This window comes from Epinephelus lanceolatus, chromosome 19 (genome assembly GCF_041903045.1).
Source record: "Epinephelus lanceolatus isolate andai-2023 chromosome 19, ASM4190304v1, whole genome shotgun sequence".
Lineage (NCBI taxonomy): Eukaryota > Metazoa > Chordata > Actinopteri > Perciformes > Serranidae > Epinephelus > Epinephelus lanceolatus.
The window spans coordinates 35,065,183-35,078,839 of NC_135752.1; the positions used below are offsets into that span (position 1 = coordinate 35,065,183).

At 42.9% G+C, this 13,657-nt stretch overlaps 1 protein-coding gene across 2 annotated transcripts in view; it reads left to right on the forward strand.

Annotated features, from left to right (window-relative positions):
- Positions 1-13,657, forward strand: part of ogdhb (oxoglutarate dehydrogenase b) — a 37,522-nt gene that overhangs the window by 19,703 nt on the left and 4,162 nt on the right. The window contains exons 5-21 of one of the 2 annotated variants that reach the window (XM_033646964.2): positions 85-209; positions 1,732-1,886; positions 2,039-2,185; positions 2,488-2,578; positions 2,993-3,172; positions 3,267-3,395; positions 3,672-3,851; positions 5,499-5,651; positions 6,928-7,030; positions 7,134-7,262; positions 7,347-7,497; positions 7,778-7,905; positions 10,388-10,566; positions 10,755-10,826; positions 11,103-11,228; positions 11,322-11,394; positions 11,501-11,664. In XM_033646964.2, the coding sequence (XP_033502855.2) occupies positions 85-209; positions 1,732-1,886; positions 2,039-2,185; positions 2,488-2,578; positions 2,993-3,172; positions 3,267-3,395; positions 3,672-3,851; positions 5,499-5,651; positions 6,928-7,030; positions 7,134-7,262; positions 7,347-7,497; positions 7,778-7,905; positions 10,388-10,566; positions 10,755-10,826; positions 11,103-11,228; positions 11,322-11,394; positions 11,501-11,664 (2,285 nt within the window). The remainder of the gene's footprint in view (positions 1-84; positions 210-1,731; positions 1,887-2,038; positions 2,186-2,487; positions 2,579-2,992; positions 3,173-3,266; positions 3,396-3,671; positions 3,852-5,498; positions 5,652-6,927; positions 7,031-7,133; positions 7,263-7,346; positions 7,498-7,777; positions 7,906-10,387; positions 10,567-10,754; positions 10,827-11,102; positions 11,229-11,321; positions 11,395-11,500; positions 11,665-13,657) is intronic. The other variant, XM_033646965.2, reaches the window with a different exon arrangement.

The following is a 13,657-nucleotide window of genomic DNA, read 5'->3' on the forward strand; positions in this document are numbered from 1 at the left end:
TCTGTTTACTGCTATTTCCCCCATTGCCCCTCTCCACTTTGACCTGGTTTGCATGCCTGTGCTCATTACTCCTCCTGTCATGAGTTCACACAGGTGTTTACGGGCTGGTTGAATCAGACCTGGACAAGGTGTTCCGGCTTCCCACCACCACCTTCATCGGCGGCAACGAGAGCTCGTTGCCTCTCAGAGAGATTATACGACGCCTGGAGGTAAAATACTTTAAACTGGGTCATTCATGTAAAAATAAAAATCTAGAATCATGATAATAACTATTTATAGCACCTTTCATGCAGAGATGCAGTCCAAAGTGCTTCACAAAACAGGATTACAAGTGTATCCGCCCCCTGATTCAGATACGCTACAAAAATAAATGGGTTCACCTTTGGCCCATGCTACACCCTTCCACCATCATGAAAACCAGGCTGGTAGTTTTTCCATAATCCTGGAGACAAACAAGCAAACCTAACCGAAAAAATAATCCCCTTGGTAGAGGTAACGATAGCAATTGTCTGATAAAGTGGGATTACCCCAAATTAAAAACCAGAATAAAAATGTCTTTAATTTTAAGTTACCGTCTAAGATCAAGATTAGATTAGATTGTACAAGTACTGAGACAATGAAATATGATTTAGTATTTAACCATAAGAACAAAACGCCTTAAAGGGGTCATGCACACCAAAATAAAAATTCACCCATTATCTACTCACCCATATGCCGAGGGAGGCTCAGGTGAAGTTTCAGAGTCCATTTGTACTCAGTGATGAACTCAATAGATTTTGGTGGTCAAATGTTAAGGCCACTGTGACCCTGTCTGTCGCATTCTGGTGAACGTGATATCTTAAGAAGACTGTAGGGGATTTTCTTCAAAATTGGCACAAATGTTCACTAGGACTCTGTGATGAACTGATTTGATGTTGGTGGTCTGATATCAAGGTTACTGTAATCTTGCATCTGGCTCATTCTTGTGAAATCTCAAGAGTACCTTGAGGGTATCTCTTCAAATTCTTTTTCTTCAAAAGTCCACTTTGAGTCAAGGATGAACAGATGAGAATTTGGTGGTCAAAGGTCAAGGTTACTGTGAACCTGTCTGTCACATTCTCATGAATGCAGTATCTCAAGAAGGCCTTGAGGGAGTTTCTTCAAATTTGGCACAAACATCCAGCTGGACTCAACAGTGGACTGACTAGATTTGGTGAATTCATGTGTTAATCATGACAAAATTTCATACAAATCTGTAATAGGATAAAATGATGAAGTGATGACCTTTTCAATCCAAAAGGTCAAAGGGCAACTTTACTGTGACATCATAATGTTCTGCAAAAACACTTTGTGGCATTATTTAATGTCATAAGTCAGGAACAGAGGGGGAGACATTTGGTCAGATATTGAATTGGTGATTCCTATCTTGAGTGTTTACTTTAAAACTGTGCTGATTGTACAGATCTTCTGTGCTCCTGGGGGGAAGTTGTTGATGAAGTATCCATGTTTTCACAGACATATATGTCAACTGTAAGTGCAACTTGACTGGTGCGCAGAGGCGTACAACAGCGAAGCAATAAATCTGGTCGGAACATAAAATAAAAAATTATCAAAGGTCAAAGGATTTGAAAATCTGCGACAGATGAAAGTTCTCGAGGAACCAGAGGATCTTAAGAGTTTATGGCCATGAAGAGCTTTTAAAGTAATCAATAATATCTTGCAGCCATTCAAACCCTCTTCTCTGTCTTCCAGATGGCCTACTGTCAACATATCGGAGTAGAGTTCATGTTCATTAACGACGTGGAGCAGTGCCAGTGGATCAGACAGAAGTTTGAGACACCAGGAGTCATGCAGTTCAGTCTGGAGGAGAAGAGGACTCTTCTGGGCAGAATGATCCGATCCACAAGGTCTGTCTTTGTTTCTCCACATTCCTCAACACACCTCAGTCAGTAACTGGAAAAACATGCAAAGCAGCTTGAGGTGTTTCTGTGAGTTTGAGGAGGGGGATGTATTGTTCTGAGCCACAATATGAAGCAGCAGCACCACCACCTGTTCACAGGTTTGAGGAGTTCCTCCAGAGGAAGTGGTCTTCGGAGAAACGATTCGGTCTGGAGGGTTGTGAATCCCTCATCCCAGCTCTCAAAACCATCATCGACAAGTCCAGTCAGAGCGGAGTGGAGAGCGTGATCATGGGGATGCCCCACAGGTAAACAGTGGCATTATATCTCTTACAATAAGATGTCAAACTGGCGTTGTTGTCTAAAGCTTGGCAGACTATGCGTGTTTAAATATTTTTGTACGTGTGTTAGCTGACGCTACTTCTCATGCTGCTCACTCTCTCTGACTCACTCTTGCCCTGGGGCTGTTAAATACCAGATCTCAGTACTTGTCCCTAGCTGGGTCAATTGGAGGTTGCATCTGAGCCAGTTGTGGCCAGCGGGCTGCCAGTTGTGTAGGCCTGGTCTGTAGCTTTGTGTCCCTTCCTGATTTGTCTTTCTCCATCTCCAGGGGGAGGCTGAACGTGCTGGCTAATGTGATCCGAAAGGACCTGGACCAAATCTTCTGCCAGTTCGACTCTAAACTAGAAGCAGCCGATGAGGTGTGAACACCAACTGCTGAGACCAGAGCAAACTTTGATTAGTTTCATTAGTGATCAGTGGTTGTAAAGCTGCAAATACTAATTATTTTACTGCCAATTAATCTGTTGATTTGTGTTTGGATTGATTGATTATTTGTTTAAGACTATAACATATCACAGTTTCCTTCTTGTCATTTTGGGAGGTACACTTACCATATTGGTCTCATCTAACTCTTGGCAAGTAAGCGAATAAGTGTATTTTCCAAAATGTCAAGCTGGTCTCTTAAATTGCTTGTTTTGACCGAGCAACAAGCCAAAACCCAAACCTTTTTATAAACTACTGAATTAGGTCTAGTTGTAGCTGTGTCACGGAACATCATTGCCAAACAGTTTGTTTAAATATGCTGGCTTTAACTCTTGATTTTTTGCTCTCAGGGTTCTGGTGATGTGAAATATCACTTGGGGATGTATCACAAGAGGATGAACCGGGTCAGCGACCGGGAAATCACAATGTCACTTATGGCGAATCCATCCCACCTGGAAGCGGTGGACCCAGTGGTGCAGGGAAAAACCAAAGCTGAGCAATTCTACTGTGGAGACACAGAGGGCAAGAGGGTACACTGAGCTTCATATAAACATATCGAAATGAAACAAAAACACATTTGCTTGTGTTTGCAGCATGTTTGTAACCTGATGGATGATTTCACAGGTGATGTCTATTCTGCTTCACGGTGATGCTGCATTTGCAGGCCAGGGTATCGTGTACGAGACGTTCCACCTGTCTGACCTGCCGTCCTACACCACACACGGCACGATACACGTGGTGGTCAACAACCAGGTAGGCTCTGATTACGGGCTAGCATGTTATTGTATCCACATGTCTGTCTGATTTTGAAGTGGTATTAGTCCAAAGAGTTCGCCTAGATTAAAAAATAAAACCAGTTTAGCTACATTAAATGTTGTTTTCTCAAGGTGCTGACAACTTTTGAATACACAGCCTGAAATGACATTGAAAGACAGTAGATCTTGCTGGTTTGAGATTGAGCCTCACTGGTTAGAATGAGCACAGTATGATAACAGCTGTATGTAGTAATTAACTCTCTCATCCACACAGATCGGTTTCACCACAGATCCCAGGATGGCACGTTCATCTCCTTATCCCACAGATGTCGCACGAGTGGTCAACGCTCCCATCTTCCACGTCAATGCAGACGACCCAGAGGCTGTGATGTATGTGTGTAAAGTAGCAGCCGAGTGGAGGAACACCTTCCATAAAGACGTAGTCGTGGACTTGGTAAGTTTATAGGAGGTGTTGTTTATGGCTCTTTCATTATATGCAGGGGGTTTCCTCTGCTGAAATGATGGTTAGGGGATTTTTGAGGAGGATCCAAGGCAGAATGAAGTCATAGCATATCAAGACATTTTAATTACCTACTGGCATTTATTGCATGAGCTACAGCTTCTTATACATTAAAGAGAGGCCTGACAGGTCTAGGAAGTTAAACAACTGGCTGTGAAGAAAGTTTGTCAGTACAGTAGGAGTGCCAATGCAAATCACCCTCCCAGAGGCAAATAGTGTTTTGAATCTGAATTTGATTTAGATATGTCACCTGCATGCTCAAACCCGTCTGTTAGGTTCAGAGAGACAGGGAAGGTTTATGGCAGAGAAAGTAAACAAGTTATAAATAAAAAGCAGTAAAGACCTGCCTTTTTAACAGCTTAAAATATCACTGTAAGACAGGGCTAATGTGGGAAACCCAGTCTGACTCAATGGATGTACAGCCCCATTTGGCTACTCTTATTATCTGCGTTTTAGGGACTTTGTACAACATGTTGTACGAGCACATTGAAAGGCAAAAGTGTTTATATCTGATCCCACTGGACACATTCAAAGGCAAGGTGAAAAGCAGGTCAACATGCAGAGAGGAGGACGCAATATTGTTGAAATACAGGGAAATAATGGCACACATTTTCAGAGAGGCATTCATATTGTCGCACTTCGGTGTTCACATGAAAAGTGACAGAAATTAATAGCTGTGTCAGGAATAAGATGAGAGAGAAGTTCAAGCCCTGGGTCCTTTCTAATCTCAACACATCTGGACCATCACAGTGTGAGGTGGGTGTAAATGTCGGATTGTTGGTGTCAGGAAGTTAAAGAAATTGTTGGACACAACACCCCCATATCTGACTTCAGTAAATCGGGGGAATGTGTTTGGTGTTAGGGGCCGTTCACATGCCGCGTTTTTTGTGCCGTCAAATTAGATGTCAAGGTAGACATGCTAAAAGTGCGCCCAAAAGTGAGAACATCACCATCATGGGGTGCAAGCGTTCCCAAGCGCCTTTTTATAGGGGCGTGACAGCTGTGCCCAAAAACACTAGTTCCCAACCTAGGGGTCCATTAGGGGGTCACCAAAGCTTCACAGGGGGTGGCACCTCAAAGCTGATCAGCTCTGAACTCAGGATTTTGGGCAAGTAGGCTATGCTATGGTGCTGGTTATGGTCGCTTAACAATGTCATGTGCACCCTGTCACCGTGTCATTAAAAGCTGGTACAGAGTGGGCACAACAGTAGCACCCAGTGCCCAACCTTGCATTTTCCAGGTGGTAAAAGACCGGGCATATGTCCATACATCATCTGAAGGGCAGCTCTGATGGAGTATAATGGCCTATTCCTTTGTGCTCTTCCTTCCAGTATCTGTGTTATTGGGCTCAACAGGCTAAAAGTGGAGTTAACAGACAGACAAGAGATTTGACAAGAGACAAATTTGAGAGTATGGAAACCTTGAACTTGTGATAATTTGCCAAGTGCAGATCAAAACTGAAACTCAGAGTGACACACTTAGTTTTGCATGATAATCAATCAAAATGGACACTTGGTTGTTTGAACAAGAGAAATGTGTCATAAGAAAAGCATGTCTAAACCTTTGCTTCCTCACATTCAGGTCTGTTACAGACGTAACGGCCACAATGAGATGGACGAGCCGATGTTCACCCAGCCGCTGATGTACAAGCAGATCAAGAAGCAGAAAGGCGTCCTGCAGAAGTTTGCTGAGAAAGTCATCGCTGAGGGAGTCATCACGGCACAGGCGTATGAGGTAAAGCAACCTGCACTGCTGCAGATACTGCTTATCAGACATGCAAACATGTACAAGGCTTTGGAGCAGACAAGGTGGTTGTCCTCTGCTGTCGTGGTCGTGCACAGTGTGAGACTTTTTAACAGTTAAATTCTCAAAACAGCCTCTGTGTCACATTTACCTTGGGACAATTCTAAATCTCAAGGGGCTGTTTCTACATAGCTGCAGCACTCTATACTGAAAGAATAGGGCTTTATTGAAATTGCAAGATGATGTTTCATTGTCAGCGAGAGGAGACATAATGGAGCATCTCTGCAGTCTGAATGAAATAGTAATAGAATAGTCTGACACAAACAAAAGTGTTTTTGAGAGAGTGAGGTGGAAAGGGCAAAAACTGCTAATTTTTCAGTCTGTTCAGTTCTTCGGGCTCTTTTGTGCTATCAGCAGGAACAAGACAATAACTGATGACCTACAGGCACAAAAATGTAGTCCGTACATTTCTTCACATCTATTTGTAATTTGTGTGAAGTGCTACACACTTAAAAGAAAAGTGAATTAATTACTGTACGCTGAAGACATTTCAAAGCGATTAACCCTGCTTACACCTGGTATTAAAAGTATAATATGCAACTTTTTTGCTTTAAAATGTCTTAAAATGACCAGACCAAGACTTACATGATCCCAAATATTTCCAACAAAGTTCAAACCCAGAGAAATCTGTCGTTTTAGTCAAGGATCATATGGTCACTGTCGCCTGTCAGTGGCTTCATATCCTCTTTCCGCATGTGTCAGTGTTGTAGTTGTTTGCAAGAAGCTGTTATAAATTGACTTTATGTCGAGTTTTAAGCCAAAATTTTACATTACAGTTTTTAGAGCTTAGTCATTTATAACTGTGTTTTACCCGAATGAAGGATTTTTGTCAGCAGACGTCTAGATCTGTGGTGTATGTGTTTATTTGTGAGAAGTGGGGAAGTGAGATCTGATCACAAGTGGTCACTTGAGACGTATGAGGACACGATTGTAATGCCAGGTATCAACAGACAGGGTTAGAGCTTTCTATTTGAAATCAGACCACCCAAGATGAATGTTCATACCAGATGTAAACAGGGCCTGTTGGAGAAATGACTGAGGTTCCACGTAGTAAGCAAACACCTGAAATGTGGCCACAACTCAAAGGCTGTCACACCCTTTCACTGTCAGGAGGTGAATATGTTCTGCAACCTACACAGGCTTGTGACTAAGCAATGAGCTACTGTACATAAGACAGATACTCGCATAAGTTTTCCATCTCTTTCAGGAGGAAATAGCGAGGTACGACAAAATCTGTGAAGACGCTTACGCTCGTTCCAAAGATGAGAAGATCCTTCACATCAAACACTGGCTGGACTCACCGTGGCCTGGTGAGGATTCTTATATTTTTATTAATTCTTATTGTATATTCATCACAGTTTGTGTTTTTTGCGTGCATTGACCTGTGAAATCTTTGTGTTGGTATGTCTGTAGAGTTTTTCACACTGGAGGGACAGCCCAAAACTATGAACTGCCCTGCCACTGGCATCACTGAAGAAGAGCTCGTCCATATTGGAAACATTGCTTCCTCTGTGCCAGAGGAAGACTTCACGATACATGGAGGTACTGTCTGCTCTCCTCATCCTGTTTCAATGTCTGACAGTGTTGCCAGTCTCTTTTTAAATCTTTGTTTTGACGCTGTTTCAGGTTTGAGTCGCATCCTAAAGGGCCGTGCTAACATGGTGAACCAGCGAGTGTGTGACTGGGCTCTTGGGGAGTATATGGCCCTTGGCTCTCTGCTCAAAGAGGGGATCCACGTACGCCTCAGTGGACAGGATGTGGAGAGGGGCACGTTCAGGTACAGGTTCTGTTTCTCTCTGTGTGTTTTGGAGGTGTGTCCAGAGGTTTGTGCAGATGTGATTTCTTCCTCATGAGGATCTTTATGGCTTCAGAGAAACCCCCCTATCTACTGTACGTTCAGTTTTAAAGCATGATTTACACCAGTCGATTACAGAAAGACAAGGGTGAAAAATACTGGATGAAATAGGGCCGTCACTGTCAGGAAACAGACAAGGATTAATGCTGTTTTTGTTTTTACAATTTTTGCTCAACTTATCCTTTTTGTTTCTGCCTCACAGCCATCGACACCATGTTCTTCACGACCAGAACGTTGATAAGAGGATCTGCATCCCAATGAACTACATCTCCCCTGATCAAGCTCCTTACACTGTCTGCAACAGCTCTCTGTCTGAGTATGGAGTGCTGGGTGAGTAACATCGGCCTCTTTCACACAGGCTATGCCAACCTAAAAATGTCTAGGCATTACCCGAGGGAGCTGTATGAGAGAACACTTAGTTAAGTTGGATCAGACATTAAACGGACTTTACCTTGCCCGCTCTCCAGCACAAAATCAGTGTTATGTCCAATTGAGCCTATATGTGGATAGAGCAGGTAACTGTCCAGAGAATTCTCAGCAAGTGAGTGAGTGTGTTGATGATGTTTCTGTCATGCGATTTGCATGAAAGCAGAAGAAAATAAACATCTGAAGGTGAAGAAAAACAGTAATTTCAATCAGGAGAGACTCATTTTTTATAGTAAAAGAATATTTATTAAGGTGCACATAAGAATGAAAAATGAAGAAAGTCTTTGGCCATTAGACCCCGTAGAGATGGCATGATTTAAGGAGGGTGATGAATCCATAGTCGAATAGGGAACTGGGTCTAGACAATGATGGTGGTAGAGGTGGTGAACTTGAGATGAGAGGAACGTGGAGAAGGTGAAATGATCTGGATGAGTCGAGGAATGAGCCTTTGCTGAGCTTGTCCTGGACTCTTGATACAAGGTGGAGGAGGGCGAGACAATTCTGCCTAAAATGATGGCTGACAGCAGCAGAGGAGAGGGCAGGTTTAAACTTTTGCAGCAGCATCCTGATTGGCTGATAGAGATCGTGGTGATTTTTTTTTTTTTTTTTGAAGATATTTTTTGGGGCATGTTAGCCTTTAATTGATAGGACAGACAAGTGTGAAAGGGGGAGAGAGAGAGAGGGAGTGACATGCAGCAAAGGGCCACAGGCTGGAGTTGAACCTGGGCCGCTGCGGCAACAGCCTTGTACATGGGGCGCCTGCTCTATCCACTAAGATTGTGGCGAAGTTTGATTGGATAACTAGAAAAGCAGCGGGAGTTGGATGGAGAGAATTGTGAATAGGGATGCACTGAATATTCGGGAACCGAATATATTCGGCCGAATATTGCAAAAAAACACACATTCGGTATTCGGTGGAATAAGTTAAAAGCAAGGCCGAATAATAGCGGCTTGTTTTGATAACGCAATCAAACAGCGTGCCGTGACGGGCGGAGTAAAATGTCGGCAGTGTGGCGATCCGTCCGTCACCACACTCGCATTTGCGACTAAAAATAGTTTTGAGCGAGCAAAATAGGCTTAAATCATTCAGCACGCTGTGCGAGCAGCCTACAGATTTCAACCAGCAGCAGAAACGAAAGGCGAATCCCATCGGTTGTGGGTTGAACGGGGGTCACAGACATAGACAGTAATGTATTCCTGTCAAATACGGCGGCCATCGGCTTACCGGCTACGGATCAGTCGGCTCCAATAATATCCTCTTCTTGGCGTCATGACTGCCCAGAAGTACCTGAACAGCCGAGCCAGCTGAACACAAGTATGAGCCGTTCACGGTCCACAAACCTCACCGCACTTTAGGGATTGTTCTTTACTTATGAAGGGACTGTTCTTTACTTGTCAGGGGAGGAGGGTGGCTGGTTGATTCTTATTTTATTTATTTATTTATTTTTGATCCCCCCTATGTTAATCACTTATTGATGCTGTTTTTGAAGTATGAATAAGTCAGTAAGTAATTTATTCCATTGAAATATCATTGATGTATTATAGAAAAGTGATTTATCTTTTTATAAATGACAAAAGGCACATCTGCCTCATTTTCGCTGTGGTATCGTGATACTACTCAGAATCATGATATTTTCATTGGTATCGTACAGTGGGATCCAATTTTGGTACCGTGACAACACTAATCTGGAGGGGGTTCATCTGCAAAAACTAATGAAAAACTAAACAACGATATTCGGTATTCGGTACTATTCGGCTTCAGCTTCGGCCACAAATTTTCATTCTGGTGCATCCCTAATTGTGAATGGATGAGCACAAAGAAAGTCTTCCTGATTGAAATTACAGTAGGCTGAGCTTCATTTATACAGAGACATCAATGAAAATATGAGATGACGAGATTTGGGAACTTCTCTCTGTAAGGGCCGAAGTCAAAATGGTCAGACAAATTCAAGGAATAGCAAGAGACTTATGCCTTACCAAATTAAGAACCGGCTATGTCACCATAGTGTTATCCGCGTCATGTCCTGCCTCCTGCACTCTACAAGGTGCCACCCCTCACCTAAACCAAACAGAGTATTTTCAGTAAGTGAAAATGCTTCTGACACAATCTCCTGTTGTGCACTACATGCTACATGCTACATGCTATACAGTAAACAGAATCCCTGTGCAAAGATCCCCCAGAAGAAATTGTCAGTAGTTTTAAATATCTTGTAGCTGTGATTGATGGTTACTTCATCTCCACAATCCTCATTATAAAGATAGTATTACAGTATCTACAGGTGTTGCCACAACCAAGACTGATATCTTGTTATCTTTGAGTTTGTCACTTCCAGACTCATTGAAGATTGATTTGCTCATCAGTGAACCTGCTCTTTTTTCTGTGCAGGTTTTGAATTAGGCTTCGCCATGGCCAGTCCCAACGCGCTGGTGCTGTGGGAGGCCCAGTTCGGAGACTTCCACAACACGGCTCAGTGTATCATCGACCAGTTCATCAGCTCGGGTCAGGCCAAGTGGGTCAGACAGAACGGCATCGTGCTGCTGCTTCCTCACGGCATGGAAGGAATGGTAGGAGCTGAGAAACTTGTTGTGCCACATTCTGCTTTTAGCTGTGTCTCAGGCTGGATTATTTCTGTCTCATGATGCTGCAATGTCACCTTGTGATTAGGGCTGATCTACATTTTCACTGGAGCTGTGTTAAAAATATATAACGTGTCACCTCCTGATTGGGTTTCCATGTTATTTCTTTCTCTCAGGGTCCAGAGCACTCGTCTGCCCGGCCTGAAAGGTTTCTACAAATGTGCAATGATGACCGCGATGTTTTTCCTGTGAGTTTGTTTCAGAAACATCACATTTTATGCACCTGTCACTCCTTATAACTTCCGATTTTGCTCATATTCATCAGATTGAGACTCAATCCAGAACTCTAAAACTCTAATTGAATCTATACCAACGTGACCCCTCCTGTTTACATACTGCACTACGACAACAGAAACTGTAGCTCCAAAATTTACAGCATGCTTATCTCCCAAACAGAAGAGATCCTGTTCTGGGTATTCTTACTTGCCTCTGATTTTTATCCCTACTTATTTTTTATTTTTTAGGAACTGTCAGAGGACTTTGCAGTGCGTCAGCTGAATGACTGTAACTGGATCGTTGTCAACTGCTCCACTCCTGCAAACTACTTCCACGTCCTCCGCAGACAGATCCTGCAGCCCTTCAGGAAGCCTGTAAGTGGCACACCGTGAAACATGACTCAAAGCACAACATAATGTGGTTCAATGTCACTGAGCATGTTCTGTGCTCTCTTTTTATCTCCTCAGCTGATAGTGTTTACTCCCAAGTCTCTGCTGCGCCACCCTGAGGCCAAGTCCAGCTTTGATGACATGCTGCCAGGTGAGTACTGACAGAAAGAAGTACAGGATGTAAACTTCCACTCCTCTGATCTATATTGTAGTCTCTCTTTGTGTTACTGAGAGTCTGTGCCTGTGTTGTCCTGCAGCCACACACTTCAAGCGTATCATCCCAGACAACGGGCCTGCAGCTGCCAGCCCAGAAAAAGTCAAGAGAGTCATTTTCTGCACGGGAAAGATCTACTATGAACTGGCCCGAGAGCGCCAAAACAGAGGCATGGATGATGCTGTCGCTATTGTTCGCATCGAACAGGTAATGTCAGAGTGGAGGAGCTGTTGAGAGTAAAACTGCAGTGGAGACAAGAACTGGATGCACAGCAGGTGTAGGGAGGTTTTTTTGCAACCAAATAAAACAGTTTAATCTGCTTTCTATGGCATCTACTTTTGTTGCCTGGAGTTTGATGTTTTCCTGGAGGGTAATGTTGGCTGGTTGGTTTGCTGTCGCACACTTTGGTCCAGGTCATGTCTCAAATATGAGCCAAATTAGCACTGAAATTTGGTGGAGGTATTTCATCCCCAGGGGATGATTCATAAAGATTTTGGGCACCCTTTGACGTTTCTGATAATGCCATTATCAAGTCAAATTTTCTCTGCTCCTGACACTTTGATTAGAAACAAATGGTCAGATACCCATGGTATTTTCTGTTGCTGAAACTATAATATTGTGTTAGAGCAAGCAAAGCAAGCAAATTAGAAAACGGCTCACTGTTGCTCAAAAAAAAAGATTGGAAGTACTCAAAGTTTCGTAAAAATGGAGCAAGAGTGAGTGTTTTTTCAAGCAAGCAACATGATGAGGTAGATATCTTCTTCAGGAAGGACTGGAACAATCTCATGTTTTCTCGTTAGCATCCAGTTAGGACGAGGTGTTTCACAACTGGCGAATATTCACCCTTAACTACCCCTAACCTTAGCTAACATTTGTGTAACTAACTGGGGAAGGCAGCTAACGGCTAATTTGGTTCGTAGTGAAGTACAACAGATAGCTGAAATCAAGTGATGTGAACACAGAGGCTCTGGGCTCTGAACTAGCGTGAACAAAGACAGCAAAACTCTTACTTACTTTTCATACCGTCCACAGCAGCACAAAACCACTTCACTCCTTCTGTTGTTTATTTTCAACAATGACAGACCTACTTAAATGACACAAGTCACAAATACATATTTTCAGAAGTTAGTACGTGGTCCTAAATCCTCCCCTTGTTTGTTCTGTCTCTGTACAGCACTGAGAGAGTCTGCTGCCCACAGACAGCAATGATTTGCTCTCCATTTCTGACTCTCTGATGATTATGATAATAACAATAAAAATAACAGTAACATTTATTTATACAGCACCTTTCAAAACACAGTTTTAACAATTTTAAAAAAGTAGGTTTTCAGAATTGATTTAAAACCTGAGACTGAGTTTGCAACCCTGATCTCCTCAGGCAGGTCATACCAAAGTCGTGGAGCTCCGACTGCAAAGGCTTTGTCACCCTTGTGTATTAATCTAGACCTCGAAACAACAAAAAAAGATGCATCTGAGGATCTCAGGGTGCAAGAAGGAACATAGGGCAATAAAAGAAATATTGTAACTTGGAGCAAGGCCTCTCAGGGTTTTGTAAGTAATCAATACAATCTTAAAATCAATTTTACAAGCAACAGGGGACCAGTGTAGGGACGCCGGATCATGTTTTCTAGTCTGACAGCAGAGTTTTGGATGAGCTGGAGGTGCGAATGTCAGGAGAATCTTAACCCGATTTCAACGCTAATAGACTTATTCGACAAGGTGCCTGATAAAATTCCCAGAGCAAGTTGAAATTTTTGTTTGTAACTGTCCATTATTCACGTCACCTGGCACAAAATCACATCTTGCATAATCTTCGCTTTTGGTGTGAAAACCCTATTACAGGGAATTCCTAACTTGGATGAATTGCAGACAAGAGAGCAAGCAAACATCAGATTGCTTCAGTTTATGAAGATGTCCTAGCCTGCTCCATGTGTCAGGTAATGGGCTAAATGATGTGTTGCTTGTTTGCAAAAAATGTTCACCTGGTTCAGCCTATTATCAGGGCAATAGCAGGCCATTGTCCAGGCTCAGTCAGAGTTTAACAGGCTCCCTAAATGTTGTTATTGCTGATAGTATATCTGGACAATTTTTGTGCTCCATCCACCAGAGTTTGCTTGCTCGCTGTATGTTAGGAAAAGGTGCAAGGGAGGGAGAGGTGTGAGGCACGTGCTCAGTCATAACTCAGTCAAATCAGAACACA